We start from the raw sequence: 21,733 nt of genomic DNA, 5'->3' as shown, positions 1-21,733 counted from the left end.
GTAGGTTGAAGGGGGCAAGGGACACCAGTTAAAAGATGTGTGCAGTAAACCAAGTGAGAGATGAAGATTTGTATTCTGTTGTATGAATGTACCACATTTTAGCTGCTTGCTTTTTTTTCCTTCAGTTTTATTGAGACATAATTGACATACAATGTTGTATTAGCTCAAGGTGTATAAGGATTTGATACATGTATATATTGGAAAATGATTGCCAAAATCATTTTAACATCATTCACCACATAGTTACAGGTTTTTTCTTGTGATGAGAGCTTTTAAGATCTACTTCTGTAGCGACTTTCAAATATATAATGTAGTATTATTAACTATGGTCACTATGCTATATATGACATCCCAGAACTTATTTATAACTATAAGTTTGTACCTTTTGACCACCTTCACCCATTCCTAGCAAACCTCCACCCCTTACCTCCTTTGCCTCTGACAGCCACCAATCTGTCTTCTTTGTGAGTTCAGTTTTTAAAAATTCCACATATAATTAAGATCCTGTGGTATTTGTCTTTCTCTCTCTGACTTATTTCAATTAGCATAATGCTCTTGAGGTCCATTCATGTTGCTACAAATTGCAGATTTCCTTTTTTTATGGCTTGATAATATTCCACTGTGCATTTATATCTGTATTTTTTTTAAATCTATTAATGATGGACAGACACTGAGGTTGTTTCCATGTCTTGGCTATTGTTAATAATGGGGGTGCAGGTATCCTTTTTGATATAGTGATTTTTGTTTCCTTTAGATATATACCCAGAAGTGAAATTGGTAGATCATATAAAAGTTCCATGGTTAGTACCTTGAGGAAACTCCATACTGTTTTCCATACTACCTGCACCAGTTTATGTTCCCACTGACACAACATGGGGATTCCCTTTTCTCCACATTCTTGCCAGTACTTCTCTCTTGCGTTTTTCAATGATAACCATTTGGTGAGATGATATATCTCATTGTGGTTTTGATTTGCATTTCCCTGATGCTTAGTGAATGTTCACTTGTTGATGAACATTTGGGTTGGTTATTTTGGGTATTGTGAGTAAGGCTTCTATGAATATTTGTGGACTAGCTTTTGTTGTGGACACACGTTTTCAGGACTCTTAGCTCACTTTCTAGGAGTGGAATTACTGGGTCATGAGATAGATCTACACTTAACTCCAGAGAAACTCCCCAAAGATTTTCTAATGTGGTTTTGCCATTTTACATTTCTGCATACAATGTATGAGAGCTCCACACCCCAGCGGGTCCTTCATCTTTTTGTTGTTAGCCATTCTAATGGGTATGTAATGGTATCTTACTATGCTTTTAATATGCAGATGAGAAGTGTCTGGATCTTAATGTCCTTATCCAGAAAGTTTATTTTATCCTCATTGTTGAAGCATTGGTTCCTTTTAGCTGAGACTTATAATAACTTTTATATTTATTTATTTATTTATTTATTTATTTATTTCATTTATTTTTTCAGTCCTGGTTGATATCTGTTAGTGTATACTTTTGTTTAAATCTTAATTTTTTAAAACTGACCCATCATTGTAACTTTTCAGACTACTCAAAGGATATATTATGATTTATTAAAGGCTGGCGGTGGCCTATTTAATCTCAGTTTTGTTTTTGGGAAACAAATGCATTTAAAATGGGAAAGTATAATATTGATATTAAATTTCTATCCTACTTTTAAGTCATTTATGTCTGACAGTGTAATTTAAGTTTTACCTTGTGTGTGGTCTGACTTCCTTTCTATATGTTATCATTTAGAATGAGAATGCATTCTGTGTGAAAAGAACAAGTCTGGGTAAATGCAAATGATCTCTAAATAAATACTCAACTGAGATGGGGATTTTAAATTCTTTTCCAGGTTCCTGATGTTATAAGCAGCATAAGGCAGTTATCGAAAGCTGCCATGAAAGAGGATGCCAAAGCCAGCAAAGACAACGAGGATGCCTTTTACAACTCTCAGAAGTTCGAGGTCTTGTACTGCGGAAAGGTGACCGTGACCCACAAGAAGGCCCCGTCGAGCCTCATCGACGACTGCATCGAGAAGTTCAGCCTGCACGAGCAGCAGCGCCTGAAGAGCCAGGGCGAGCAGCGCGGCGGCGCGGAGGCGGGCGATGACCCGGTGGTCTTCGAGGCCGCAGCCTCAGAAATCCTGGCGGAGGAAGGAGATGGCCTCCCCAGCATCCAGCCTGCCTTCGCAGCCGCGGCCGGCCAGCCCGGGCTGCCCAGCTCTCGGGTTGGCTTCCCGGAGCGGATTTTGGAAGATTGTGGCTTTGACGAACAGCAGGAGTTCCGGTCTCGGTGCAGCAGTGTCACTGGCGTCTTACAAAGGAAGGTTCAGGAGAACAGCCAAAAACCACAGCCGCGGAGGAGACACGCCAGCGCGCCGAGTCACGTACAGCCCTCGGATTCGGAGAAGAATAGGACGATGCTGTTCCAGGTGCCGCCCCGGAGGGGTTGGGGGGAGGATGCGGGCGGGGCTCCCTCGCGCAGCGCTGACCGGGCGGGCCCCGCCCTGTTCCGCGCTCTGCACTCGCTCCTCCAGTCTCCGCTCTTCCCTGCCAGAAGAGAAGGCTGGTGGAGAAAAGAGCAAAGGCGAGCAGAACAGGGCTGCGAGGAAGACCTGGAATGCGGATTTTAAGAAACGAGGGAACGGGACACGGAGAGACGGAGAAAAAAGCAATGAAGTAGATTCTCCTTCGTGCCCCCAGCGTTTGCCTTAGATTGATCTTAAATAGAAGTTGTTGGCTGTCTCTTATTTAAAGATGTGAATCTAGGAAAGTGAGATAGGCATGGTGTTAGAGAAAGTTTTCTTTAGAGAAGGAAAAGTCTAGAGACTCACAGGTGTATTTTCAGATGAGAACACACCAATTCCTTCTGTTATACCCAAGAAGAAGGTTAAAGAAACATCATGGGCCTGACTACTTACTGGATCTGTTACTAAAATAATGTGGTACAGACTGTATTATAGATGTAAAAGATACATCTTCATTCTAAAAAGTAGTTTTCGAATTTGTACAGGAGATAGAAAATGCCAAGTTGCACCTAAAAGAAATTCAGTGAAAACAAAGCCCTGGAAAGGTTCTTTAGTCCTCAGCTTGTAAGATCTGACTTTTCCTGAAAAAAAAAAAGAGTGACTGTCCTTTTATCCTGTGGTAACAAACCCTAGGCAAGGAAATTCCACAGTGTACCTTGGTAAACAATCCCTGTGTGTAATCCTGACCTATCAGAGGTTCATGGGTTCTTTTGTTTTGTCCTCTTTTGTTTTTGATAACTCTAGGCATGTAATGAAAGTGTCCATGGTCTTTTCTTGGGTGATAACTCTGACTGAGCTTCCTCTCTTTTGGGGCTGTCGGATTTATTCGTTTTTTTAACTAGCAACAGGAATTGATGTTAATTTCTCTGGTTGTTGGTTTTCAAAAATTTTAACTAATTTGTCCAATTGCAAATACTATCTTTTGACCATTTGGGAGGAAGTATGATTATCAATTATAATAAAATAATTGGTGCTTTAGAAATCGTGAAGTGAGGAAAGGTTGCATGTTTTTAAAAAGACAATCACTTTTAATATAAAAAAAAAGGTTTCTTGTATCTCGTAACTTAAGACCTGTTTAATTTTCATGATCTTTGGACAAAAGGAGGAAATGTGGTGAGGCAGCCGATATTTGGAGTTGAAATACTGGTTGGATTGGGTGTTGAAGCACAAGTGAATATGTGAGCAATTGAATCTGTATTACTATTTGGATATTTAATTGTAAAGTAAGATGTTGGGTCCTTGCAAGTTGAAATTAACTGGAATGTTTTTATTTTTAAGGTTGGGCGGTTTGAGATTAACCTTATCAGTCCAGACACTAAATCAGTTGTGCTTGAAAAGAATTTTAAAGATATCTCTTCTTGTTCTCAGGTATGTATTAAGGTACATCTTATGTTTGATGAAGCCAACTTAATCTTGTTTTTATTTTTTTTTATTAAAAAAAATTTTTTTTTTCAACCTTTATTTATTTTTGGAACAGAGAGAGACAGAGCATGAACGGGGGAGGGGCAGAGAGAGAGGGAGACACAGAATCGGAAACAGGCTCCAGGCTCCGAGCCATCAGCCCAGAGCCTGACGCGGGGCTCGAACTCGACCGCGAGATCGTGACCTGGCTGAAGTCGGACGCTTAACCGACTGCGCCACCCAGGCGGCCCTATCTTGTTTTTATTAAAAAAAAACTTTTTTTTTAATGTTTATTTTTTGAGAGAGAGAGATAGAGCACAAGCAGGGGAGGGGCAGAGAGAGAGGGAGACACAGAATCTGAAGCAGGCTCCAGGCTCTGAGCTGTCAGCACAGTGCCTGACATGGGGCTTGAACCCACAAACCGTGAGATCATGACCTGAGCCGAAGTCTGGCACTTAACCAACTGAGCCACCCAGGCGCCCCACTTAATCTCGTTTTTAAATTAACCATCCAATAACTAGATTTAGACTCCTTCAAATTTTACTGTTTGTTTTGGAATTTTAATTTTTTAAGTGGATTTGTCTTAAATAAGAGCTCTTGTGTTTGTGTCTCTGCTGATAACAAAATCCTGTCCAGGTCCCTCAGTATATTAATAGTTGGTCCTCATTTTTGTCACCACTTTCTCCTTGTAATGTCACTTCATCAGATACCTTCCTCTGGTGGAATTTTTGTGGCGGAGAGTTCTTTTGGACATACCTTCACAGTTAGTGTTCCTCAGAGTCTCGGGCAGTGGGACTTGTGGGTATCACTGAGTCATGTTTGCTCTTCATATCCTAGTAGGTAGTAAAAGGAGAACTAGTACTTTCAACTTCTTTTAATGTAAATGCTAAAGTTGGAAAAACAACGTTTTGGTATATTTTTGTTCTTTGTTTATTTTTAGGTCACAAACTGTGTATTTGAACGTTTTGAAATTATTGACACAGCTAAATGTGCGCAAGGTCATAGTAGGCCTACACCAGTGTCCACAGTAATAATTTACAATGTCTGTCTGAAAGTTAGAGCTGCCTAAATATATTGTAAACACAGAAAGAGTTTTTGAAGATGTTGGAGTGGAGAGAGTATCTAAACCTAAATATGGGAAGGTTAAGAATGCAAGGATGCCTCAGTGGAGGTCTCTGGAATAGAAAAGGATTAACTTCTCTCCTAGTGGGGTGACTAAGGTGCACCTTTAGGGACCTAGATCTTGCCAAGGTCCTTTTCTGTATTTTAATGTTGAAAAATCAAGACTACCAAAACAAAACAAAACAAAACAAAACAAAAAAAACCCAAACACACAAGACTACCCATTTATTTTTATTTTATTTTAATTTTTATTTTAGAGAGTGTGTGAGCAGGGGCGAGGGGCAGAGGAAGAGAGACTCTCTGAGACACTCAGTGCAGAGCCCTATGTGGGGCTCCATCCCACTACCCAACCCTAGGACCGTGATCTGAGCTGAAATCAAGAGTCAGACGCTCAAACCGCTCAACTGAGCTATGAAGGCACCCTGGGACTTCCTATTTATTTTTAAATTTCAGAGTTAGCATTGCCATAGGTATGATAGTTAGCCATTCTTCCTTTCAAAAATGACAAGCTTTTGTACATCTTGTTAATTATTCACCTTGGCCTCAGCTAATGCAGTTTTGCTTCTAATATTCTAATATTTGTTATATCACATGGTGACATAAAATAATGTCATGAAGGTAAAAACTTTCTACTTTAATAACAGAGAGAGAGAGAGAGGCAGCATCTTTATAGGAATGATAAATGGTAATTTTCTAAATTCTACTTAAAGGACCAAAAATGTGGTAGAAAGATTATATTCACTTTTAACTGAAAAAAACAAAAAAAAAGTTTATTTATTTATTTAGAGCAAGAGCATGAGCAGGGGAGGGGCAGAAAGAGAGGTAGAGAGAGAATCCCACGTGGGCTCTGCACCGTCAGCACAGGGCCTGATCCAGGGCTTGAACCCATGATCCACAAGATCACGACCTGGGCCAGAATCAAGAGTGAGATGCTCAACTGGCCGAGCCACCCAGGCACCCCTGAAAAAAAACAGTTATTAAGTCTTGTAATTACCTGCCTACAGGAGAGTCCCTGCAAGATCATAAACTTTGTGAGGGCAGGTGTCTTATTTTGTGGTGTTTCATTCTGTAAGGCATCAGAATAAAATGTTAAGATATAGCTTAATAGTTAAGTGTTCAATAAATGTTGAATGAGCATTTCTACATGTGGGACCTTGTGGCGAGTATAGAGGAAGAAGTGATGTACAAACCAGTGTAGTTTCTGCCCCCCAGAACACCAACAGTCATTCTAAAAAGCTATGCCTCTCACCTGTCCAGTCCTCAGACCTCCCAGTAAGAAAACTAGCAATGATCATTGAACATCCAAAGGGGGGGTGGGGGGGGGGTGGCGGGTGGGTGTAAAAACAAAAGAAAAAAACCCCAACCAAACCAAATATATAAAACTAGCAGTCCAAACATGATTTTTGCTTTTCCCCCTCTTTTTCTAAAGCAAGCTTTGTTTTCTAACCTTCTGGTGCAGAAAAAGAATTAAACATTTGTGGAAAGGCCTTTGATGAGAATAATTGTCAAGTTAACCTCTGCTCCTCCCTGAGTGCCCTGCTCTTATTACTTCTCTCCACACTGAACTGAACTGATACAATGTGGCCACATTCAGCAACAGACCTGCTTTTTAACACATGCACACCTACAAACAGTTTCTTTGTGCAAATCTATAGGACTGTGTCCCTGGCAAGCATAGGGAAGAAGGGAGTGGCTTTTCTTTTCTGGAGACATTGCCACTGATTGAAGTCTCCCTAAGTTAATGAGGTGCTATGAATTTTTCCCATTTAGTACTAAGCTAGTAAAAGATATTTTTTAATCACTAAGGAGTTGTGCCAGATGGAGCTTACTTTTACCTCATAAATTGTAACCTCATTCCTCCTTATTGACTTTTTTCTTTGGTCAGAATTGATTTCCCTTATTCATATCCATTGGATAGACTGAGCATATTACAAGATATGTAATAGAGGTTACCGTTTATCAAAGTTATGTGCTGGTGACTATTATAGATAATTCTTAGTTGTAAATTTTGAAAATTGCTGGCATAGGTACCATTACTACTACTATTTTATAATGAGAAATGGAGCCTTAGAGATCATTATTAGAAACCCAGCACAATGTCTCATATCTTGTAGATGGGTTGAACTAAGAATGAAGCACAAATCTGTCTGACTCCAAAGCCTATTTTCTTTTCACTGGGATTTAGGTGATTGCACGACAACTTTAAATTTTTTGTCTACCTGGCTTTTTAGAGTACTGTGCTTGCTATTAAAATAACAAGGTGCTGTCTCCTAATTGGTTATGTATGGATTCAGCCTGGCTGAAATTGACAGATGATTCACAATTTTTTTTTATTAAGCATAACTGAGGTTATTTAGCCTGCATTCAGAAAGTACAGTGACTTTTAATTTGGATAATTGATACCTGCAGTAATTTCATTAATATATTATTTTTCTAACCGTTGTGGCTCCTTGAATATCTATGCATATAGACAGGTATTCTAGTATTTTCAGTGCACACTTTGGGTAATTGCATACCATTTAGTTAGAGCATTGTTAGCTGCAGTGTTTCTGATTCTTAGGTTCATATAGACGAGAACAGGGCTTCTGATAAACTATCAGACTGTTCGTTCCAAGAAGACGAATAAATTGAAAACTCCATTACTTGCAAACACCGAGTAGCAGTTTTATTACAAGAGACAATGAATCACGCCATCATAGTTTTCTTCCTGTGCCCAGAGTCACAGCGTGCAGGAGTGTTTGTCTGAAACAAAGCAATCTGAATTGGTCTCTCCCTTTATTTTATGTGTCAAAAGACCACCACACAAATTTGCTATGTCATTATGTCCCCTATCCCAGGGTTGAGAAGGAGTAATTCATGGAAGCGTGAAAGCATAGAACTGATGCTAATTTCCATAGTGTTGATTAAATGGACATATTCCAATGAACGCTGTACTTTTTTCCCCAACTGTAGGGTATAAAGCATGTTGATCACTTTGGCTTTATCTGTCGGGAGTCACCGGAGCCTGGGCTGAGCCAGTATATCTGTTATGTGTTCCAGTGTGCCAGTGAATCCCTGGTAAGTGGTTGATTGTTGTCTGCTAGCTCCTGCCCACTCCGGCTACCAGGGTGCACCCAAGCCTCACGCAGCTGCCACCAGTGGAAAAGAAGAGGGCATCTAGAGACAGGTCTCTGCTGTTTAAAGCAGCACAATAGTAGAAAAACAAAAACATAGTGTCATGGTAATTTTTAAGCCTAGATGCCTTCTGGAGTTGAACAAATCCAGTCATGTGACCAGGAGTATTTGTACAAGGCAGGAAAACACTAATAACAGGAAAAGAGATGTTCTTTTTCCCATTGCTCAGATAAGACGAAAAGGAAGACCACGGATCTCTTATTCTCTGAATTATTATAACATCTCAGAGGAGGTAATGCTTACATCAGCAGAGAAGGATTTGGCTTTCTTTCTTAATTAGCGACTGTTCTCATTTTTTGAAAACTTTATTTCTTATGGTCTTATTTTAGCCTTTATTTTCTTTCTTTGGAATTTAAAAGTTGATTCTTCTTTCCACCACCCTCCCCTCACTCCCTCTACCTACCCCTTCATGGGGGCAGCTGGAGCTGAAGAAATATTTAAGGCAAACTTAGAAATGCATGTGAGCAACTAAAAATATTTTGATATTTTTCCCCTAACATTTTTTGCTTTTTCTTCCACTTTTATGATCTCTCCTAACCATCTTAACACAAACCTTTAGCTCTGTCACCATACTTTGAAGAAAAATATGTCTGTAGGTATATAGTCTGCCTGCAAGCATTTCTCCTGGGGAAACACACACCTCTTGGATGTACACAACAAGACAGACAGCATTCTCCTCATTTCTTTGGTGCACATTGCCAGCATTTCTGTTCAACTCTGGCCTCCCATACTCCCCATATAGACACTGAGAGTAGGAAAAATGAAGAAATGGGAGTGAATTGGTACAAAGGCACTTTCTTTCTTTCTTTTTTCTTTTTTTTTTTTTTTGAGTTTTGTTTATTTATTTTGAGAGAGAGAGAGCGCGAGCAGAAGAGGAGCAGAGAGAGAGGGAGAGAGAATTCCGAGCAGGCTCTGCTCAGTGCTGGCTGCACGTGGGGCTCTTTCCCACGACCGTGAGATCACAACCACGAGATCACGACCTGAGTCCATATGGTATCAAGAATCTGGCGATCAACTGCGTCAGCCACCCAGGTGCTCCAACAAGGGCACTTTCTGCCTGGGGCCCTCTGGGATCTCAACCTGTTTCTCTGGAGAATAGAATACTCCCATCACTAACAATTTCTTCCTCAAGAGAGTTCCATTTACGTTTTGTTCTCATGCTAGATAATTAACCATGCCCAGAAAAACTCCCCATGTTGAGATCCAGGTGACCACTGTGTAATGGGTCCAGTTCAGGACTGGAGATAGAAATTTGAGAGTTGCCATCATATAAATGATAGTTGAAGGCATGGGAGCAGATGAGGACGGGGAAGGAGAAAGAGAAAGCCAAAGAGAACAGTGACACAGAACTGGAAAGTGCCAGCCAGGTAAGCATTAGGTAGAAAATAAGGGCAGGAGAATATGCCGTCCTGGTCCCTGCTCACCCCTCCCTCCCTCCTTCCATGGTTCCTCTTCCTTGCTGAGGCTGAGTCTTCCACCATGTCGGGGATCTCTTACTCTTCTGCCTTTCCAAAATCTGTCCTGTGTTCCGTGTTTTATTTTAGCAGCTCCATTTACCCAGCTTCTGAATTTAGACATCATAAGGCATTCTCCTTCACCTTCTGTATCCCCTTGTTCACCAAATCCTGTTAAGGTAAAGGTAGAAAAGTCCCTTATCCATTTCTCCTCCTTTCCCTCTCTGCCTGCTACCTGAGTCTGGGCATTCCTCTTCCTTGCTTAGGCCATCATCACTCTAGGGTCCTAACTAGTCTCCCTGCCGCTCACTGGCTTAATATGTCATCTGTCCACTTTGTGCATCATGCTCTAGGTTTTTTTTCCTCACAAAACTTCCAGGAACCAGATTATGCCTCCTTGTTAAAAGACAAGCTCTAGATTGTCTGGCATGGCAAAAGGGCCTTCCTCTTTCTCTGGTCCCCACTGGGTTGCCTCTCCCTTTCGTGACCGTATTCTCACATGGCCCGAGCTGGTCTCTGGGCCAGACAGCAGAGGCTGGTGTGATGATTGGTGTGAGGTTGCTTTCATGTGGTTTGGGACACATGGGATCAAGATGTTCAGTGAGTGGCTGGAGCCCACACAAGTACAGCTGACGTTCTGAGGTCACTGTTGGCTGCGCAGAGTGAGGAGTCTGCTGTGTGAGAAGAAGCCACAGCCAGGGCTCACACTTTTATATTGTCAGGAGGGAGGGTGACCTGGTGGGTCTCCAGGGTCTGTGCTGCTTCCGAACAGGGAGACTGTGCCATTCTTTCATTACCTGTTTTCACATTCTCTTTACTTCTTCATTGGATGTAACCCCAGCCTGGCCTTGCTTTACTGTCACTTACATCCCCTTCTTCTTTTCAGCTTTGTATTTGTGTACATCCTAGTGAAGCTTTTTCGGATGGCTTTTTTTTTTTTTTTTTTAAGGAATTGACTTCTTTTAGTTGCTTTATTGCCAGTGCTCTTGCGACACATTGTTTATAGGTCCCTAACAGTTCCTATCAATGCCCACTCTTACTTGTTCACATAACTTTCTAGTCCACTAGATTGTGACTCATACAAGGCCACGACCACCCTCATTCTTGTTGTATCCCCCCACGTTTCTAGACTAGAGTATCAGGTGGTCTTTCAGTGTATTCTGAGTGAGTGTGTGACTCTTATTTCAGACATTTTCTAGGTGCCAGTTAATCTGATTACTAGTTTACCTGCACTGAAAGGAAAACTACATGAAACCTTATTCTCAATCTCTTGTACAGGTTTGGTTTTGTTTATAGATTTTAGTATTTTTGTTTTGTCCTCATACATGTGTTTGAAACAGGGAGTTAAGAGTAGAAAGTCTGAGAATGTGCTGAATTTTCCACCTGAGGAAGCTCTGTGACTAAGGCCACAGCCCAGACTGGCTGAGAATGTCTTCCTCTTACACTGAAGCTGTGTCCAAATCTCCATTTGGGCATTGCTATTCCTTAGAACAGGGCTTTGCCGGAATCTTTTAAAACTTGTTGATTCTAATTTTATCAGTGGCATCTTAACTGAAATGTGGGGCATCAGAACTCCAAGCTAGAAGAAAAACTAAATGAGATTTCCTGTATTAAATGAGGATAGTTCAAGCAGCTGGTATATAGAACAAAACAGTTAATTAAATATTATAGTCTAAGCAGTGTTACGATTGATGTGGCTTGGCAGTTGTGTAAGACAAAGTATTGCAAAACCACACATACTGAGTTATCTTCTCTGAGTACAAAGAATACACAGCTCACATTTTCTTTTCTTTTTTTGTAGCAGTTGCTGTGAATTGATAAACAATGTAGTGGTTCTCATGACTCCTGGGGTTTTTCACCCCAAGTTTAGATGCTCAGTCTGCCTTTCGTCCTTTGTAAATTAGCGGTAGGCAGGTGGCTTCATCTTGTTTGACTAAAACCATGAGATTGATGGAAAACACCATTTTTGCAGTCTCCAAATTAGTCTAATAGGCCTGGAAAAAAATGGAAGTTCCTACCTATAGACCAAGGAAAAGTAAAACCCCACAGATGCAGACAACAGTATCCAGGAAAAGTATGGGGGAAAAAAAAGGCTCATGCTCCCAAGCCCCAGAATTTGTATGGAGTTTAATAGTTTACATTTTCCAGAGAATTGAACTAGGTAATCCTGTGAAGTCCTTACACGTTCTGTGATTCTTACATTGATTCTTAAATGCTATGAAATACCTAAGTTTGGTGCATAAATGTTTATGGGCATTATCTTCATTATGGATTTATCCTTGTTAAGTCCTTTACTTTTAACCTCTTAACATGACCTATGATATTTTTGTTGTTATATCTAGACTAAAACAATTAAGTTATTCATACTGCACTTGTTTGAACTTTTAGTTGCTCTGATTCCATGATAGAATTTATAGGCCATCTAAAAAAATGATGGATCTAAACAAGCAAAACATTTAAAATTTTAGAAGTCCGATAAAGTTTTTAGTAATATTTGTGGCTGGAAGAAATTGGTAGCCACATATTAGATACCATTGAAATGGGCTTTTGTTTCATCTAGAAATAAAGAAGAAAACGTGAAAGTTCAGTATTTCCATTGGAGGCCCTTTACAAAGCAGTATTAATAATTACACACAATAATTCCACATGAAAGCTAAGCAGAGGATTCATCCTTTCGGTGCCTCTAATAAATGAGAAACAAGAAAATAAAAACGAACATGTTCTCAAGTCATTGAAATTGCTTTTGAATACACAACAAGGCAAATGAAATAAAACTGCAAAGGCATTAAACATGTGGTGCTTTTGTTTTCAAGAGTGAGAAATTTTTATTTTTTAGTTATGGTGTAAGAGAGCAGACGTTATGAATAATTCATTATTTATGGAACAATGTGAAATTATTCACAAGCCTTTAAAATATTGGTCACATAGTCAACTTCATAACGACTGGTTGCTCAGTGTTTGGATCTCTCTTTTTAGTAATATTAGAGGAATAAAGTTATTTCGTTGCAGGTTCTTCATACACTCGAATGCAGAAGTAGATGAAATCCTTTCTATAATAGCTTCTTCTTAAACCAGGCTGAAGGGGGAGGGGAAAAAGAGACTTGGGTTTTCAATAGCCAAGCTGCCTCTGGTGAGGACCTTGGTACCTCGCAGCTTCATATGGAGGTTTTAGACTTTGATCAGGGTACAGCATATGGGGAAACCACAACTCACATTGATGATTACATCAACAGGGGAGATGGAGCCTGAGGTCAGTGTAGCAGTGGTCGAGGATGACCCCAAAGAAGCAACCAGTAGGCTAGAATGCTAGATTTACACTACTTGACTGAGTCATTGGAAAGGCTGGGGGGAAACCGACTCGAGGTTTTGAAACTGCTGACCTGGTGGTGAGACCCAGCTGTTCGCTAACATGATGTCAGAACTTCTTAGTGTCATAAATCAGAAGTGAAATGATAATAAATTAGCAGACACAGAGCAAGCTTCACAGACTTCTCTTGACCTGATTTAAATTGAACTTATTTTCCCCCAGAACTTTGCTTAAACCCATGTTTTATTTGTTTTTACACTAAAAATGATCCAGAAGGATGAAGTAAATAGGATACCTATTACCAGAAGTGAACATTTAACCTCTTTTGTTGCTCCCTATGGATTGCAGACAAAACTTCCCAAGGAGTCTGTTATACTACTTAATTAAAGAAAGATCTGATTGACTGTCAGTGACGGTGGAGCCCTCAGTGGAATTCAAAAACAGCGTTCAAGTCATTAGTGTGCTACACCTTCACATGGCCTCACTTTATCCAGCTTCAATGATAGGATAATTGAAGGGCTAAGGTTACACTTGATATTTTCTCTCTACTAGCTCTGTAGTCATCAAATTCCCTCATTTATTATTTAGTCAAGCATCCACAACGTCTCAAGTTGCCGTTGGACTTTCAATGTGTGACCGTGAAAGCAAACTTTTAGAGACCTGAGTTCTGTTTCTTCCTGTAGGTGGATGAGGTAATGCTGACTCTGAAGCAGGCTTTCAGCACAGCAGCTGCCCTGCAGAGTGCCAAGACCCAGATCAAGCTGTGCGAGGCCTGCCCCATGCACTCTCTGCATAAGCTCTGTGAGAGGGTTGAAGGTACAGTATAACTTGGCCCCGGGGCAAAAGCAGATTTTCTCTGGCATTTGGGAAAGTGAGAAAGTCACTCCTGTCATTGACTCGTTCTTTGTTTCTAAGTGAAATCAGAGCCCAAAGAGTCCTTTCTTATGTCCAGTCAGATTTGTGTGAGCAGTCTCTCTCCTAGGCGCCTGGCATTTCCCCCCACCCCCTCTTTCGTTCTCTTTTTAATTTTTTATTTTTTTTCTGAAGGCAGACTCGAGGAAGGGAGTTGGATTTCTCACAATTCTTAAGACTGCTGTGGACTTAGTGGGAACTGCCCAAATATTTGTTGAATGAGGGAAGAGAGGCAAAGGCATCCCAGAATGTCGACTGTTTATAGAAGTCTCTTTTTATTCCCCTCTCACTTGATGATATGTTCTTTTCCCTAAAAGTATAGAACTGGAATGAACCTTGCATGGTTTTTGAGGGACATTTGAAGATGACATGGATAATGTGATATCATAAAGCAGGTTTAAAAAAAAAAGTGTACTCAGGAAGGGGGAGGGGAAATGAGGGAGAGGTGACTCTGTGACTCACATCCCCTTTCTCCTCAGTATCTCTTACTAACAAAAAAAAAAAATGGTTGAAAACAACTTCACAAGAGAAGAAATGCAAGTCAGTAAACCCTTGTTAAGCATCTGCTATGTGCCAGGCAATGTGCTAGGCACCGGGGATACAGAAATGACTGAGATGCGGCCTGTGCCTTCAGGAGCTTACAATCTAGAGTGGAAGACAGGCATGTGAGTCAGTGAATGCAGTTTGGCATGAGAGGTATTATGATAGATGGGGAGAACGCAAGCTCCAGAGCCCGGCACAGAATGGTCTAGTCATTGTAAATGCAAATTGTGATTTCTGCTCAGTAGACAGCGAGATTATAGGCACATGGCAAAATTGATGATGAACATCAGTGTTGATTGAATATCCATTCAGCTGTGTGATCAAGGACTATTTAAGTGTAATATTCAGATTTTAAAATGTATAGTATACCAAATGCACGTTATTTTCACATTTGTACCGTTACAAAAATGGAGTATTCTTTGGTGTATAGTAAAGAGAACATTATAAATTTCTGGAGGAAAGGCTGACTTGCGCAGGAAGAAGTGTTGGACCATTTTGCTATCCAAAGAGAGAAATATTCCTTCCACTTATCCTACTCAAAATACATTCTAGATGGATCAAACTCCTCAATGTAAACAAAATATTAAAATCATTAAAATAAAATAAGAATATTCTTGTGTCCTTAAACAAGAAAGCCTGTATTAAGATACAAAAATGCAGTTAACTGTTAAAAGAAAACATTGATAGATTTGACCTCATAAGGATTTACATTTTTACATATCAACTACTTATTTGAAAGCTAAATAATAAATAAGAGGGGGCTCCTGGGTGGCTCAGTCCGTTGAAAGTCCGACTTCGGCTCAGGTCACAATCTCACAGCTTGTGAGTTCAAGCCCCGTGTCGGGCTGTATGCTGACAGCTCGGAGCCTGGAACCTGCTTTGGTTTCTGTGTCTCCCTCTCTCTCTGCCCCTAATCCACTCGCATTCTGTCTCTGTCTCTCCCCAAAATAAATAAACATTAAAAAAAAAAAAAAGAATAGGGGCGCCTGGGTGGCGCAGTCGGTTAAGCATCCGACTTCAGCCAGGTCACGATCTCGCAGTACGTGAGTTCGAGCCCCGCGTCGGGCTCTGGGCTGATGGCTCAGAGCCTGGAGCCTGTTTCCGATTCTGTGTCTCCCTCTCTCTCTGCCCCTCGCCCGTTCATGCTCTGTCTCTCTCTGTCCCAAAAATAAATAAACGTTGAAAAAAAAAATTAAAAAAAAAAAAAAGAATAATAAACAAGAGGTAAGGAGATAGCAGATTGGTAATCAGAATTTATAAGAACACTTACTGTATGAAAGAGAAAGATAAAACCACCAGTAGGCAATGACACAATTCATATTAAAAAACATTTTTGTAAAAAGGAAATTAAAAGGTCCAATAATAAAAATGAGAAGATTCTCAACCTTATTAGATGTCAGACACATGAAAATGGAAAAAACAGTAAGATACTCATCAGATTAACTGTTGGTGAAATTGTGGGGATATTGATACATTTATGTGATGCTGAATGTCGTATAAATTGGTGTAGCCATTTTGGGGGACAGTTGATAGAAATGTATTAACCTAAAATTGCCCACCAGTTCCTTGTCTTGATAAGAGAAACTCTTACATGGGTTCAGAAAGTGACATTTTCAAGGTTGTATTGTTTTCAAATAAGGGGAAATTGTAAACAACCCAAATGTGTATCAATAGCATAACTGAAATATGTTCATACAATGAATTAATAGGAATGAATTTCAACTGTATATCAACTTGAATACATTTTAAAATTATATAATTGAGTGAAAATATAATTTGCTGAATAACACATACACTTTGCTTTATCTGGAAAAATACATAATATCCTATATTTCTTTTTTTTAATTTATTTTTAAAATTTATATCCAAGTTAGTTAGCATATAGTGCAACAATGATTTCAGGAGTAGATTCCTTGCTGCCCCTTACCCATTTAGCCCATCCCTCCTCCCACAACCCCTCCAGTAACCCTGTGTTTGTTCTCCATGTTTAAGAGTCTCTTATATTTTGTCCCCCTCCCTGTTTTTATGTTATTTTTGCTTCCCTTCCCTTATGTTCATCTGTTTTGTCTCTTAAAGTCCTCATATGAGTGAAGTCATATGATATTTGTCTTTCTCTGACGAATTTCGCTTAGCATAATACCCTCTAGTTCCATCCACATAGTTGCAAATGGCAAGATTTCATTCTTTTTGATTGTCAAATAATACTCCATTGTGTTTGTGTATATATATATATATATATATATATATATATATATATGTATGTATACAGACCACATCTTCTTTATCCATTCATCCATTCATCCATCGATGGACATTTGGGCTCTTGCCATACATTGGCTATTGTTGACAGTGCTGCTATAAACATTGGGATGCATGTACCCCTTCGAAACAGCATACCTGTATCCCTTGGATAAATACCTAGTAATGCAATTGCTGGATCGTAGGGCAGTTCTATTTTTAATTTTTTGAGGAACGTCCATACTGTTTTCCAGAATGGCTACACCAGTTTGCATTCCCACCAGCAGTGCAAAAGAGATCCTCTTTGCATCCTCGCCAATATCTGTTGTTGCCTGAGTTGTTAATGTTAGCCATACTGACAGGTGTAAGGTGGTATCTCATTGTGGTTTTGATTTGTATTTCCCTGATGAGTGATGCTGAGCATTTTTTCATGTGTTGGTTGGCCATCTGGATGTCTTCTTTGAGGAAGTGTCTATTCATGTCTTTTGCCCATTTCTTCACTGGATTATTTGTTTTTTTGGGTTTTGAGTTTGATAAGTTCTCTATAGATTTTGGATATTAGCTCTTTATCTGGTATGTCACTTGCAAATATCTTTCTCCCATTCCATCGGTTGGTTGCCTTTTAGTTTTGCTGATTGTTTCTTTCGCTGTGCAGAAGCTTTTTATTTTGATGAGGTCTCAATAGTTCATTTTTCCTATATTTCTTTTTTAAAGAACTTTTAATTTGGTGTACTTTTAGATTAATAGGACAGTTGCAGAGAGTTTCCAAATGTTCACCCCTATCCTTTCCAATTGTTAACATCTTCTATAGCCCAGTGCAATGTTTAGCATAGGAAATTAACATTGGGACAATATTATTATACAAACTAAACATTTAATTTGATCCTTCACCAGTGTTTTCATTCATGTCCTTTTCATTCCAGGATCCCAGTCAGGATTCTACCTTATATGTAGTGGTGACTTCACCCTCCTCCTCAGTCTCCTTGTCTTCTGTGACCTTGACATTCCCAAAAGCATCACTCCATTACTTTGCTGGTTGTCCCTTGGTTCAGCCTGTTTGATATCTTCTCAATTTTGTAATGAGGGCACTCCTCCCTAGCAAGAGCACTGCAGAAATGGTGCAGCCTCCTTCTCAGTGCATCCTGTCATGAGACTCATGATGTTGAGGAGTTTATTACTGGTCATGCTGGCCTTATCACCTGCTCAAGGTGCTCTCAGCAATTTTCCACCATAAAAGTACTATTCTTCACCCTGGAGCCAACAAATATTTTAGGGAAGATACTTTGAATCTGTACAAATCTCTTATGCCTTTGCTCACTGATTCTAGTATCTATCAAAGGCAAATTTATCACTATCTATAATGTTCTAGTATTTTAAAAATGTGGAATTTATACTACTTGGGTAATAAAATATAAAGCAAATACAAACAGTGTTATCTCACTCAGAGGAAAATAACTCTTTTCTCTTTAAAAAAAAATTTATAAAACCAAAAATGTTTTCATGGAAAAATGTTTTGTCCAAGGACTTGATATAAATTATGTGTAAGAGTATGGTAGATATAAAAATAACATGATATACAGAGGTAAACAATTTCTTGGTAAAATAATAACACTAAAAATGTCACTAAATACTATTGCTATTCTTGAAATTTTGTTCTGTGAAACAAGACCTGCATGATGAGGAGAGATTCTGTTTGTGCTGGAGCTCTGCCTTTTAATATTGTTAATATTAAATTAATATTATGTTACATTGGGTTACTTGGGTGGCTCAGTGGGTTAAGCGTCCTGCTCTTGATTTCGGCTCAGGTCGTGATTTCACCTTCATGAGATCAAGCCCTGTGCCAGGCTCTGCTCTGGGCATGGAGCCTTCTTAAGATTCTCTCTCTCCCTATCCTTCTGACCCTCTGCTCTCTGTCTCTCTCTCAAAAACAATTTTTTTTTTTTTTTTTGGTCATGTTTAAGCTTAGAGATTTTGGCCAAGGCTAGTGTTCACCCACGAGTTTCTGTGGTGTCAAAGTTTGTTAGTATACTAAACGGTACCTGCTTATGCTGTTGATTTGGTATCATTTAGAAACTTCTTGTTAATAATTCTGACTCCAGAGGGTGCCTGGGTGGCTCAGCTGGTTAAACGTCTGACTTTGGCTCAGGTCATGATCTCATGATTTGTCCGTTCCAGCCCCGCATCAGGCTCTGTGCTGGCAGCTGGAAGCTTCAGATTCTGTGTCTCCCTCTCTCTCTGCCCCTCCCTCACTTGTGTTCTGTCTGTCTCTCTCAAAAATAATAAATAAGCATTTAAAAAGTTAAAAAAATAATTCTGCCTTCAGGATACTGACAGGGGTTTGTTGATTTAGGTAAGGTTTCCATCTAGCTTTAATCATTTCATGGTAGGTTTCCAAGGTTTATTATGGGTGGGAACACATCTCCTTGAGAACATTTAGCTTCAGAGCCTGCTAAAGGGACAGTCTGTAATGCATTATATATACATTTTGATGTATATATACATCAGCTACTGTGTTTAATACTTATCTCCATCATTTTCCATAGGTCTCTACCCTCCACGAGCCAAGCTGGTAATACAGAGGCATCTCTCTTCACTGACAGATAATGAGCAGGCAGACATCTTTGAGCGCGTCCAGGTAACATAATTTATAGTTCTCACAAATAAGATTTAAGAAATGAGAATTGGATCCTGTTTTTATAAGTGTTTTTTTTTTTCACTTCTCTCTCTGAAGTTAAAGATATATATTCTCTTGAACTGTATATGATAGTATTGAGAATGCCCCTGTTACTTTTGCTTCTAAGGGCAGTGAAACACTTAGCGTTATTTATGTCTGTCTGCCAGACACATAAAACCAAGAGGGAATACAATAAGATGAGAGAAGCTGTGTTGCCATCATGTGCTCTTGGTTTGTCTGTTGGACAGAAAATGAAGCCAGTCAGCGACCAGGAAGAGAATGAACTTGTGATTTTACATTTGAGGCAGCTGTGTGAGGCCAAGCAGAGGACACACATTCACATTGGAGAAGGCCCATCGGTGAGATGTTTTCTTTTCCTGGACCTACTTTTGTTTTGTTTATGTATTTACTCAAAATATCACAGAAGATGTGAAAGGAGTTTCTTTTCTTTGTGTTCTCATCATTAGGGCTAAAGTCCTATCAGATTCATTTTTCAGCTATTTATGGGAGGTTTTAACATTGAGATAAAATAATGATGAGTTTTGCAATGTGAAAAAAAGGATTATTGTTATAAAAACAGTAATAGTAAGTGTTCATGATTTAGAATGAACATGCAGTTTTAGTTATATTAACCCATTTTATTTCAAATTCATATGAACATTTTATTTCGTTAAAAGTTTACACAGGCTTGAAGGGTAAATAGCAAATACCCAAAGAAGCAGTAGTATTTTGGAAACATCCCTTTTAGCTGCAAAGGAAGATATGGTATTTTTGTGCATGTGGTGGAGAATGTGTTTCCAGTTGCATGTAAATAAAGCAAGACACCAACAACGCATGTAGGGAGACGATGACATATTTACTTAGTAACACTAATTCAGATTAGTCTGTATTTCACTCTATTCAGAACAAATCACATATCACTTTATTAGTGATTCCTGAATTGTATGCATTGAATAGTCTCTTCGAGAGAACCTTCTATGAGCTAAGCTGTGTGATAATGGTGAACAAAAAAGAGATGAATGAATCTTCCTTGGAAACAGCTCAAATATTGGAAAGGGGAATGCAGACAGATAAATGGACACATAGAATAGAGGTAACAAAGTGGCTTTTTAGAAGAAGTGCAGTGAGCTCAAAAATAGCTATGTTTTTGCTTTAGAGCCAGAATGGAGAGTAAGGAAAGAGGGAAGAATTAAATAATTCAAGAAGAAGAAATTTGGGGGAGACTGAAGTTTTAGGGGAGATGGTTTGTTCATTGAAAAATTCGAGGGAGTGTTTTTAAAGGAAGGGACATTGAGCACAAAGTTTTGCGGTAGCTGTGAGCACGACATACTTCATGCAGGCCTTCAACATACTTAATGGATTTTTAGGATGTACCTGGGGATTGATGGGGAAATAATGGCTAGAAGGATAGGCAGCAGTGAGATGATGAAGAGCCTTAAGTGCTCAGCCTGACTTTGTCATTGAAAGGTTTCAAGTAAGAGTGTGAGATCAGGTTTGTAATTTAAAGAGATAATTCTGCTGTTATAGTGATGGTTGACTTGTGGGACAGGTTGATGGGTGAGGAGGTTGACAGTGTTAGGACTGAAGTCACATTCTCAAATCCGGAGAATTTTATAATAGAATATGCGAGAAGTAACTCATTTAGTTATTGCACAAACTGTTATCAAGTTGTGTACTAGGTACTAGGCAATGGGGTTGAATAATGACAGCTCTTTTCTGCCATCTAACTGTTGAGGAGGAGAAACTGACATGTAATCAAATAAAGTAAAATATGGAGATATGCGGCAGGATTGGGACAATGATATAAGCATGTACCAGAGAGGGACAACACCTATACAAAAATAGATTGAGTGATTCTGTCTTTAAGAATTTATTTTGGGGGTGCCTGCGTGGCACAGTCGATTAAGTGTCCAACTCTTGATCTCAGCTTGGGTCATGAGCTCATAGTTTGTGAGTTCGAGCCCTGCATCAGGCTCTTCGTGGATGATGCGGAGCCTGCTTGGGAGTCTGTCTCTCCTTCTCTCTGCCCCTCCCCCACTTTTGCGCATGGTGTCTCTCTCTCTCTCTCTCTCTCTCTCTCTCTCTCTCTCTCTCCCCCTCTTTCTCAAAATAAATAAGTGAACTTAAAAAAAATAATTTATTTTGTCTTGGAGAGAAGCTGAGCTAGAGCACTACTGGAGATATGGGAAAGGGAATGAGGCAAGAACCATTTAGGAGGCGTGATCATTGGGACTTGGTGACTGGGAACATGTGTCAAGGAAGGGAAAGGGGATTGCTAGTAGAGGCCACACAGTTGCAGATTTGGGGGAACTGTATGAAACTAGTCTAGGACATGTAGAAAGAAAACAAGAGTGGGGAAAGGGATGGAAATA

The 21,733-nt window shown here is 39.6% G+C and overlaps 1 protein-coding gene across 5 annotated transcripts in view; it reads left to right on the top strand.

The window, feature by feature from the left end:
• TBC1D4 (TBC1 domain family member 4) overlaps positions 1 to 21,733 on the top strand; it is a 189,809-nt gene that overhangs the window by 119,475 nt on the left and 48,601 nt on the right. For all 5 annotated transcript variants that reach the window (XM_043580496.1, XM_043580515.1, XM_043580523.1 and 2 more), the window contains exons 2-7: positions 1,862 to 2,440; positions 3,815 to 3,904; positions 8,012 to 8,116; positions 13,678 to 13,810; positions 19,231 to 19,322; positions 19,610 to 19,720. In XM_043580496.1, coding sequence (XP_043436431.1) covers positions 1,862 to 2,440; positions 3,815 to 3,904; positions 8,012 to 8,116; positions 13,678 to 13,810; positions 19,231 to 19,322; positions 19,610 to 19,720 — 1,110 coding nt within the window. The remainder of the gene's footprint in view (positions 1 to 1,861; positions 2,441 to 3,814; positions 3,905 to 8,011; positions 8,117 to 13,677; positions 13,811 to 19,230; positions 19,323 to 19,609; positions 19,721 to 21,733) is intronic.

Source organism: Prionailurus bengalensis, chromosome A1, assembly GCF_016509475.1.
Source record: "Prionailurus bengalensis isolate Pbe53 chromosome A1, Fcat_Pben_1.1_paternal_pri, whole genome shotgun sequence".
In the NCBI taxonomy this organism is placed as follows: domain Eukaryota; kingdom Metazoa; phylum Chordata; class Mammalia; order Carnivora; family Felidae; genus Prionailurus; species Prionailurus bengalensis.
This window is presented reverse-complemented; position numbering and strand designations above follow the sequence as displayed.